Source organism: Schistocerca cancellata, chromosome 5, assembly GCF_023864275.1.
Source record: "Schistocerca cancellata isolate TAMUIC-IGC-003103 chromosome 5, iqSchCanc2.1, whole genome shotgun sequence".
NCBI classification, from domain to species: domain Eukaryota; kingdom Metazoa; phylum Arthropoda; class Insecta; order Orthoptera; family Acrididae; genus Schistocerca; species Schistocerca cancellata.
Genome location: NC_064630.1, coordinates 472,073,142 through 472,085,064, shown reverse-complemented (window position 1 = coordinate 472,085,064; position 11,923 = coordinate 472,073,142). Strand labels below are relative to the sequence as shown.

The following is an 11,923-nucleotide window of genomic DNA, read 5'->3' as shown; positions in this document are numbered from 1 at the left end:
AACAGCATAATACACATAGTCATCGTAATAATAACATCATAACACCTCAGTCAACTCTCACAATCATCATAGCTTCCTCCAATAATTAAAAAAAATTATCTGCTCATGTCAAGAGTGTCATCTGCCTCAAACGTACTTCAAAATCATGCTCCCTTACCAAATACATCATTCAAAGCTCTCATAGTATCACAATGGTTCCAAAAAAATATGAACAGTTCACAAAGTACAGACAAAATACAATTTCGTACGTGTGAAGTTACCCAACTATGTAACTTTTTTGCTATATCCACCATAATTTCCGTACCCACTTCCATAATAATCATACCCGCCATATCCTCCATAGCCTCCTTGGTCATATCCACCGTAACCTCCATAACCTCCCTGGTTACCCCAGCCTTGACTACCATAACCTCCTCTGCCTCTTCCACGGCCACCTCTTCCGCCTCTACCGCCACAGACTCCACCCATGCCATCTGGTTTTGGTGTTGCTTTTTTAACATCCACCTCTTTTCCATTTATGCTCTGCTTAGGAGATTTTAACAATTCTTGTACAACTTTTTCAGATTCGAAAGTGATAAAGCAGAAACCTTGTCTTGTCAAATGGCATCTCTACCTCTACTATTGTTCCATATTGTGCAAAGTAGTTCTTTATGTCATCATCTGACAGCTTTGGAACCAGGCCACCAACAAAAATCTTCCCATGCCTGGCCTTTGCTTTTTTTGGGTTAACTTTTTTGTTATTTATTATGTGGTCCCCTGCACTCAATACCTTGTCAATTGATTCTGCCTGTGAGAAAACAATGAAGGCAAACCCTCTTGACCTACCAGTGCGTGGGTCAGTCTTTACATTAATACTCTCAATCTCACCATATGTTTGGAAGTGTTCCCTAAGTTCCTTGTCAGTTGTTTCCCAACTGAGGCCACCTACCTACCGATGTGTAAAGTTGTATAAGCAAATACCATATTAGCTAGGGCTCCTTGTGCTTGCCAAACACATGGTACACAAAGTAAGCGTGTACCCCCATGAGGATTGTTGTAATTATACCCTCAGGTGTTACAGATTACAGCAATGGAATGAAATGTATCACGGAAAACTTTCTTGGTAATTCAAATATCTTTAAAAATAAATGTTTTAAGTACAAAATTAATCACTCAAATACGTGTCCTGTAGCGCTAAATGTGCGTCTTGCTGTAAGATAATCTCTGTGGAAGTGTCGTAGTTACTGTCCTACAAAAGCTAAGTTCTGCAGAAGTCAATATACTTACCTCATGATATACAAAAGTGAAATGCTTTGCGTATAGATATCTTAGTTATTACGCTTATTGTTGTGATGAAGAAATTACAGTGCTGTAACGTACTGTTCTGCTACGGAAAAGGCTGTCTCATTGTAGCTATACCACAAAAGTTACTATTAAACATGTTTTACTTTCTTGAAGAATTCAGAAAAACTGTGCAGATATAAAACAGATACACCGCAAAAGCAACATTGTAAATTGTCACTCATTAGTAGCGTCGTGATAAAATCGTGTAGCTGTCACATAAACTAACCACTGTCTCATCTGGTATCTCACAGAAAGTACTTTAAGTCCAGAATGTATTTTCAAGTAAACCAAAATGTTGCATTAGAATCTCATTAGCAGTACCAGTATATGTTCTAAGTATGTGAGCCTTATAGTCGTTACGTAATCGTGCAACTAACAAGCAAGAATGTACACACACAATAACACCGTGTCGTCTGTTCGCAATAACAATGCATTCGTAATTTCTGTTTAAATAAATTCTCTTGGTTCTTGAGTGGATATTGAACTTCAAAACATTGTTGCATGTTAACAGTTTCTCAGTGTGACAAATTGTACAAGTAGCGTGAAGTGAAAATTGCAAAGACTAAGTTAAAAAGCAGATTATCTGTCAATAAATGGTTTTACATGTGAAATGTGGTGTAAACCTTTACTCTTCCTAGTACGCAGAGTTTCAACTTCAACGCAATTATCATTTGGTATACGTCGGATTCTGTAAGTTCCATTGTAAACTAGAAAGAATTTGTGACTCAAGTGTTTCTTCTTATGTGACAATGAATGAGCTTTAATGAGAACTTTCTGACCAATATATAATTTCTTTGCATTTGCTTTACCGTGTAGTTTTCTCCTTTTGTCTGCTGCAAATTTTATATTTTTAAGAGCCAAATCAATTATGTCTTTGTGTCGAAGTTTACGTGTATTCGGGAAAGGTACAAGCTCTCTGATTCTGTTCGGTGGTTCTTCATTCTTTAGTACAAGAGTAGGTGGTAAAGCAGTGGAATCATGAGGCATTTCATTCAGCACATTGTGAAATAAGTGTAAATATCTGTCCCAATGCTGATGATTTCTGTGACAATAAAGTCTGCAAAGCTTATTGATTTCTTTCATAATCCGTTCAGACGGGTTACAATGTGGTGAGTACAATGAAATAAAAACAGGTTTGATTTTATGATTCCGAAGCATGCGTGACAAAACAGCAGATCTGAATTGCGGTCTGTTATCTGAAATGACTTTACTAACGTGTCCAACTTCACGTAAGAAATTTTTAACAAAGGCGTTGGATACAGACCGTCCAGTGGCTTTACGTAACGGAGTGAAAGAAACAAATTTTGAAGTAAGTTCAACAGCGACTAGAACGTACGAAAATCCATTCGATGTTCTGGCAGGGGGTCCCAAGAGATCAACAGCAGCAAATTCTTTTAATTTTGAAGGAATAATAGGAAACAACGGAGCACGATGTGAGATAGTAGATGGTTTCGCCTTTTGACAAAGTTTACAAATAGACAAGACTCTTCGAATTCTCTTTTCCATATTGTTAAAATAACAAGTCGTTCGAAGAATATGATAACATTTTCGTGGGCCAAAATGTGCATAGCTGAAATGAATGTACCAAATGAGCTTATTAACAAAATCGTCAGGAATTCGAAGTACCCATAGCTTGTCATCAACAGTGCAGCGTTTGAACAGTATGTTGTTTCTAACCAGATAATAATGCCGAATCTGTGTGTGTCTTTTCATGCCATTTGCTCTTGATGTCTTTCCAAATCGGATCTTTATCTTGTTCATGAGCAATGTCCTTTAAAGATGAAGTTTTCAAAGGCGACTTTCTGAATGTAAAGAATACTGAAATTTTTCTCGAGATTGCCTTCTGTGTTACTTTTCTCAAACCCAGCCAGTGCGCGTGGCAGTGCGCCCGCAACAATGTTCTCCTTGCCGGGAATAAAGACTATTGTGACGCGAAATTCTTGCAGAAACAATGCCCAACGTTTTAACCTGTCATGATTTAATTTTGAAGACATAAGAAATTGTAATGCACGATGATCTCTGTATACTTTTACGTGCTTACCAGAAAGAAAGAAACGGAATTTGTTAAATGCCCAAACGATAGCTAAAGCTTCTAATTCAGTAACGGAATAATTTTTTTCAGATTTTGTTAGCACTCGGCTAGCAAAAACAATGGTTTTATGAACAGTAGTGTCATTTTCTATGGCTTCTTGAGATAAGTGGGCACCAAGTCCGACTTTAGAGGAATCCGTGCTAAGGCAGAAATCTTGTGACAGATCTGGATGAGCTAGTATTGGCGTGTGAAGTAACGCTTCTTTCAAAGAATTGAATTCCAACTGTGCTTGTTCGTCCCAGTTCCAAATAGTATTTTTTCCAGTGAGAGAACAAAGTTTTGGTGTAACTAGAATTTGCATATTCAGAAAACGACGGTAAAAATTCACGAGACCTAGAAAACTGCGGACTTGTCTTTTTGTGGATGGACCTGGAATGGCTCTGATTGCTTCTAACTTTTCAGGATCCGGCTGAATGCCTTCATAAGAAATAATATGTCCCAAAAACTTCACCTTTGACCTACCGGATTCAGACTTTTCCAAGATAACTGTAATTCCAGATTCTGCAAAAATAAGTAACTAACTGTTGAGGATGCGATTGTGTTGTTCCCATGAAGCTTCTGCTATCAGAATATCGTCCACATATAAGGTGATGTGACGTTTTAAGAACTCAGGTAATATGGAATTTAGCCCGCGAATGAATGCTGCCGAAGAAATGTTCAAACCAAAAGGAAGTTTCCGAAACTGATAACAAACGCCGAAACAAAGGAAAGCTGTGTATTTTCTACATTCTGGATGAAGTTCGATCTGATAAAAGCTGGATCTGAGATCAATGGAAGACAACAATTTTACAACATTAAAATTTTGAAGAAGTTCTTCCATCGTCTATGGCCTGTCTGTTTCAGGAATAATGATGGTATTGATTTGTCTCGAATCTAAGACAAGCCTGATCGATCCATTTTTCTTCTCAACAACATGTAACGGATTGTTGTATGAGCTTACTGCAGGCTCAATAATGCCCTTGTCAAGCATAGATTGTATTTCTGTTCTAACACGGTCCCTATAATGTGCTGGAATTACGTATGGTCTAACACAAAATTTAGTATGCTCACGAACACGAAATTGGTATTGAAATCCCTTGATTGTTCCTGTTTTGTGAGTAAAAACTGTGGAATGTGCTTGCAAAATCTCAAAAAGATCCTGCCTATCAGTGTCATTACAATTCTCAATTGTTTGAATTTTATTCTGAATCAACTCATTAATTTCAAATATGCCATCGATATCATCCCTGTAAGTACTTGCAGAGTGATTGTTAGTGTCTAATTCCGTAGAAAATTCCGAACCGTTGTCTAACAGAAGGTAAAGCCGATTAATTTCCTCGTCATGGTTTGAGAGCCAATCTTCAAATTTCAAAGCTATTGACTTACCTTCCTTCTCTAAACTTATTTCAGCATCGTGAAAGTTTAAGACTGCTTTGTATTCATTCAAAAAGTCTACTTCCAGTATAATTTCCGTCGACTATAATGGAACAATAAAAAAGTTCATAGAGAAGCTGTGGCTTTGACAAAAGAATTCTAAGTTGGTTTGTTGGCGTACATCTACACTTTTTCCAAAGATTGCACCTTGTAATTTAATCTTTCGTAACGGAAGTGTGGGGCAATCGTTCGATTTGTTGCACTTGCTAAAAGCTGTTTCACTAATTACTGAAATGGGACTGCCAGAGTCAAGTACTGCCGTAAATTTTACGTCATTTACAGTAACGTGAATCACAGGATATGCAATGTTGTTAAGTTTTACGTTGTGTTCCTGGAGTAAGATGTCCCTAATGTCTTCCATTTTTATGTAATTACTAGCTATGGCAGCTGCGTCGTCAGTTTCATAAGTACGTTTTGTGGCTGCCAGCGGTGTGTCATTGCCTATTGTCTCTTTGTTGGCGCGCGTCGTAATTAGGATTTGGAGACCTAACTTCTACAAATTCACCGTGACGAGAGGGCCCTGCCCTGTTTAAATCCCACCAGTTCTGATGCAGTTCAGGTCTGTCGTTATGATTATATCGTCTGTCGTCATGTCGGTAGATTCCATAGTTTCTTTCTTGTCGGTCACGTGGTGGAGAATTTCTCCCTGAATCATAACTGCGTGCTGGACCGTTGCGTCTAAAGTTATTCTGTCTCCCTTGATAATAATTATTTTGGTTTCCATATTGTCTGTTTCTCTGATTGTCTCTGTGATAGTCATTACCACGGAGAGGTGATCTTTCCCTGTACTTATTACTACTCTGCCAACGGTTGTCATACGGGTGGTGTCTGCTTCGGTCACGATTTACATTGAAAGAATAACCTTGTCGTATATTATTTCTGTCATCACGGAATTGTGACGGATGTGATCCGTAATTGTTTTGCTCCTGTTTTCACGTTCCGTGATTGTCAGTGTCAATTTCCAGTTCTTGTAACAGTCCCTGAAAAGCTTCAATGTCGTCTTTGCAACGTCCTGCTAAAATAATATGTCTCAAATGTTCAGGCAGCTTGATTAAGCAAATGCGGATGAGTTCTGAGGGGCTGTATGGGTTTGACAGGTACTGATTCTTGTGCAACATGTCTTCAAAATATTTCACAAGACTGGAAAATTCAGATTGTTCGAAATGTTTCATCATTATGATGCTATGTTTTACTCGGTCTTGTGTAGCTTGAGACCAATATGCTGAGACGAACACATGGTAAAATTCTCCTTCAGTGTGACAATCGTGAATGACCGATCGCATTCTTACAGCTGGTTCATTCTCCAACTAGCCACACATAAATTCTAACCTGTGCTCTATTGACCAGTTGGGAGGGAAACAATGAGAGAATTGATGGAGCCACACTTGTGGATGAATGTCGTTGGCAGAATTCTTAAACGTTTTGAATTTACGTGTAGTAATGAACAGCTTATAGTCATAATCATCGTGTTGGCGAGTAGCATATCGGTCATTGTTACGTCGTGTCGGCGGTTCCATCTCAAAATTTGGTGTACCTTGCCAATTTCTTTCATAATTTCCGAAGTGCCCCGTGTTGTTATTTTGTGGCTGTTCCGTATTTCTATGTCCCTCTTCCCGTATTGGAGCACGAGTGTCCTCTGAAATACGTAATTCTTGTATTACCTGTGTCAGCTGATCTTGTACTTCCCGGATTTCTCTTTGGTGTTGCGTATTAATTTGATTCAGATTTTGTTTCAGCTTCCTAATTTGTTCGCACTCTTCTGTGTCATTAAAGACTACCGGTTTGTGTCATTCAGATTATCATCTACCATCGTAGATAAGTTAGTGACCTGATCCGAAAGTTCGGCTACTTTCTCCGATAGTGAACACATTTCCTCAGTGTGTTTTTCTGAACCAAGTTTCAGAGTGTCCATTTGTGTTGAAATCGAATCTACTGTGTCATTTAAGTTTTCCTGAATTTTTGCAAGTTGCGTAACCGAATCGGTAGATGCAACTGAGTCAATTTTGGCCCACAAGGTCTCATGATTTTCATGAACAATGGTTTGCAGTTCTTTTATGGCTGCTTCGTGATTCTGTAATGCATTTTCATGCCGCGAAAAAATAGGTTGAAAATGCTCACAAATTTGTGTTTTTACATCATTACAGACTTTTTGACATTTCGATTCAATGTTATGTAACTCAGTAGTTAAATCTTCTCGTGTTTGTTCAAGTGTGGTGTCTAACTTACGAAGATTTTGTTCCATTGTGTCTAACTTTTGAAGATTTTGTTCCATTGTGTCTAACTTTTGAAGCTTTTGCTGTGTTTGTCTGATTTTGTTCCATTGTGTCTAACTTTTGAAGATTTTGTCCCATTTGTTGCATTAATTGTAATAACAATGCATTGGTGTCTGGAATCTGTTCCTCTACGCTTTTCGGCAGTGCATTTGCACCAGCAACATTTTCATTTTGACAAGCAGAAAATGTGTCTTGACTTATTTGAGAAAACGGTGAGGACGCAAAACCTGAATCTACAGTATTTGTAAAATTGTGTACTGTCATTTCGGATTCCTGAGGCGAGCTGTTGCCGAGCGATCAATCGATAATGCTTCCCTGTTCACTAATTGTTTCACTGCCTACGCCATTGTTTGCAGCACGCTCCATTTCCCTATGTATAATTACCAAATTACTAATTTGAACATTACTCGGTGGCGCTAACACACTGCTTTCGTCTTCACTGTCATTTCTCAGTTTACTTTGGAGCCTAGTATTACGTTTTTCACATGCCATTATTGTCACAATATTTCACACGACAACAAAAAAAACACAATTTCAAGAGAAAAAATAAGAGAACACATTAACATAGAACTGAAAATAATATCCAGTTAATTGCAAGCGCAGCTGCGAAATACTTGGTGCAAATCTACATGCTTGCCACAACTGTTTTACTGTGCAACAATGAAAAACCACAACTACCAAGGAAATTCTCTCTATAATTACGCGCTAGCAATAAACAAAAGCTACACTAAATACACAAACTACAAGAAAAAAATCAGGAGACTCCAATGAGGTATCCTCGGCTAAGGGTCGACATAAGAAACGTCCCCTTAGAAAAATTATACAAGACTGTGCTTAAACTGACACACAATATTTTTAGCACAACGCAATCTGACTTTCAGTAATCGCTACAAGGAATGGCCCTGACTAACATTAACCTATACCTTTCACAAATCACTTACCTCACAAAAATCTTCATTACTCGAACTACTGCAATACAGCGAGCGCCACTACTGCCAGCTAAATAAAAGATTCAAACTACGGAAGACACTAACTACTAGTAGGCATAGTTAGCAAATGAAAGGTTTTAATAGAGAACAAACATTGTATTTACCTTAATAGTCATAATATATAAAGCAGTTCATAACATCCATTCTTTCAAATATCAAAATTCCGCCATTTCACTCCCCACATCCACCACTGCTGGCGGCTCACCTCCAACTGTGCAATGCTACGCACTGTTCACAGCCAGCTGCCGATGCCCAACACTACAATGGCAGACAACAATGCAAACTAGCCACAGACTGCACACAGCACAGCCAGTGATTTTCATATAGAGCGCTACATAACGTTGCCAATAAGAAAACTTAAACAGCCTACTTACAAACTCTGCGTACTAGGAAGAGTAAAGGTTTACACCACATTTCACATGTTAAACCGTTTATTGAAAGATAATCTGCTTTTTAAATTTGTCTTTGCCATAAAACTTTTCACTTCACATTTCTAGTATGCATTGTCAGACTTAGAAACTGTTACCATGCAACAATGTTTGAAGTTAAATACCCAGTCTAGAACCTAGGGAACATATTTAGACAGTATTTACGAGTGCATTGTTATAGTGAACAGACGACACAGTGTTATTGTGTGTGTACATTCTTACTTGTTAGTTGCACGATTTTATCACGACGCTACTAATGAGTGACAATTAACAATGTTGCTTTTTCAGTGTGTCTGTTTTATATCTGCAGTTTTTCTGTATTATTCTGGAAAGTAAAACATGTTTTAGTAGTAACTTTAGTGGTATAGCTACAATGAGACTGCCTTTTCTGTAGCACAACAATACGTTACAGCACAGTACTTTCTTCATCACGGCAATAAGCGTAAAAACTAAGATATCTATACGCAAAGCATTTCACTTTTGTTTATCATGAGGTAAATACATTGACTTCTGCAGAACTTAGCTTCCGGAGGACGATAACTACGACACTTCCACAGATATTATCTTACAACAAGACGCACAGTTTAGCGCTACAGTACACGTATTTGAGTGATTAATTTTGTACTTGAAATATTTATTTTTAAAGATATTTGAAGTACAATGATACAAAGGTTTTCCGTGATGGTATAATTACATGTATCATCAGGGGGGTAAACGCCTACTTTGTGTACCATGTGTTTGGCAAACACAAGGAGCCCTAGCTAATATGGTATTTGCTTATACAACTTTACACATTGGTACCATATTTCTCTAACACAGAATTACACAGCTGTCTGATCATTTAACTGAGAGAGACAAACATTTCCTTTTACTACATCAGTGACATGTTTACGTAATTACACCGTTGTATAACTTCACACTTACGAAATTGTATTTTGTTTGTACTTTGTGAACTGTTCATATTTTTTCAGACCCATTGTGATATTATGAGAGCTTTGAATGATATATTTGGTATGGGATCACGATTTTTAAAGTACGTTTGAGACAGATGACACTTTTGACATGAGTAGAGAATTTTTTTTAATTATTGGAGGAAGCTACGACGATTTTGAGAGTTGACTGGGTGTTATGATGTTATTATTACGATGACTATGTGTATTATCCTGTTGCGGTATGTTTATGATCAATAAGCTGATGCTATATGAGTTATTTGGTTATGCTACGTAGCTGTTACGATGAAATATTGAAGAAGTGTCGACGTATAAGGTAAGGAATAATGAGTAGTGTTTAGGGACTCTGGTTTGTGAAAAAGGTTGTTGGAAACCAAGAATCGTACTTTAAGAGTTATGAAATGTATGTAAATGCATGAATGTATTACAATGCCGACGAAAATTTTTTGGACAATGTTATATCAATAGCATTTTGTTTCTACAGATTTGTAACGCAAATTCTTCACCTGTGACATATTTTTATATGAGACTGTCACTGTAGCGGAAACTGCTGTCGTAAATATTTCGGCAAGGAAGTTAAGTGACCTTCACATAATCCATTGTTGGCACGACGCATTATGTGGGCAGCTGCGCGACAGTCGCCTGGAAAAAAGCCATTAGTGTGTGCCTTTCAGAGGTTCAGGTGGACAAAAAAAAGGAGGCCATTATCCTCGCTATTGACATTTCTTTGTAGAAAGCATCCTAAATACGACACACTCAAACTTGAAAATATATGATTACACTGTGGAGCTCTTAATTTATGATATTTACTAAAATGCCTAATGAAATGATGAGAGACATTTTACATCTATTGTCTTTCTAGTTGAGAGATTGCTCATTTTGATTAATATCTAGTTTCTAGCTGCCCTGCAGCATAGGTTAAAATAAAATTTTATAGATGTACTAATATAAATATTTTGTGCCTGCAGACCCAGTAAGGAATAACTTTGATGTACTTAAAAAAAAACGAAGGAGCACAAAAACACATTTCCCTTCACAGGAATTGTATACAGAATTTTTTTTCCAAGTACTTGGTAATTTCTTTTGTAGAATAAATTGTGATGCATCACTCTAGTGTTAAGATGTGACATAGGTATTAAACATGGCTATTTTTACTGTAATATTTTTTCTGCTTGAGCTTTATCATGTTTAGATATAAGTTATTGCATTTGCTGCGGCTGCTTGTTAGGCATAGTGCTACTGAATTTCACTTTGTATTACTCTGTTAAGCTAGTTTTACTACTGATTAATTTTTCTTGTTTGCTGCACAGTGCCTTATATTAGTTGTAATACTGCAATTGCTTCGCCTATTTAAATTTTTTGTCATTGATGTTTGTGTTAATTGTTTTGTGCTACTGCATTGCCTCGTTCCTTAGTTTAGCATCTGAGCTCAGTAGATTTAAGTTAGCTTAAGATGGGGTAGGCTATATGAGAGAACGAGTTGTGATGAATTGGAAAAAATGTATTGAGAAGCTATAAGAAAATGGTTTGGCCAAAAAAAGTATTTTGAAAGAGGATATGAACAAAAAAGTAGGGTTTAGGGACAACAGGTTTAGGTAGGATTTTGTTGGAAATAAATGATGAGGTAAGATAATGGAAAATAAATAATGAGGTGAGAAATATGTGAACATAAAAATACAGAAAGCATGCTTGGATATGATTTTTTTGGTGGAAACCAATGTTGAAATAAGACGAAAGATCTATGGAAGGAAGTTTTAGGTTGGACTGCAGTACCAAATGTTACACTGAAAACAAACCCTGTCCTTTCCTCTTGTGTTATTCTGCTATGTGTTTGTGTACTCTTGTACATTTGTATTTTTCCTGTCTTTATGTGTTTAGCTGATATGAGTTATGTTGTGGAATTTTTCTAATAATATGTTATTTTCTTTGTAAACACGTTTAGACATTATTTAATCTGTTTTGTTTTAATGCTCATGTGTGAAGTGGATGTTTCAAAAGTTATTCTGATATTTTATGTATGAACTTATGTCATAATTCCTGTAACACTGATGTATATGTTATTTCGATTCTTTTGTAAAGCCTGTACTAAAAATTTTATCTGTATTGTTATGTTCTTTAAGGATGTATTTTGTAACTTTGTAATTGTATTCTTATGTTATAAAATTGTAATTGACACCAGTTCATCAAATTAAGTAACTTGTAAGTTCCATTTCACTGCACACGTTTCTGTTGGTCATAGTATATGGACAATATGTGAGAAGTAGGGACTGTTAGTGTTTGCACATGTGTTAAAAATTCAGCAAGGGACTGGATAACAGCATTGCTGGTTCTAAGGACAATTCCAAAAACTTTGTGAGTGCACAAGTGGTGGTTATGGACTTCCTATATTGTCTGCAAGACTCTTCGATGGTGATTGTGCACCTGCACAGTCGCAGTAGATGGCTGCTGGCCATCT

At 37.0% G+C, this 11,923-nt stretch overlaps 1 protein-coding gene across 1 annotated transcript in view; it reads right to left on the bottom strand.

Annotated features, from left to right (window-relative positions):
• Positions 1-264: 264 nt before the first annotated feature.
• Positions 265-11,923, bottom strand: part of LOC126188608 (RNA-binding protein squid-like) — a 52,684-nt gene continuing 41,025 nt past the window's right edge. The window contains 2 exon segments of the mRNA XM_049930210.1: positions 265-589; positions 591-928. Of these exon segments, the coding sequence (XP_049786167.1) occupies positions 265-589; positions 591-928 (663 nt within the window).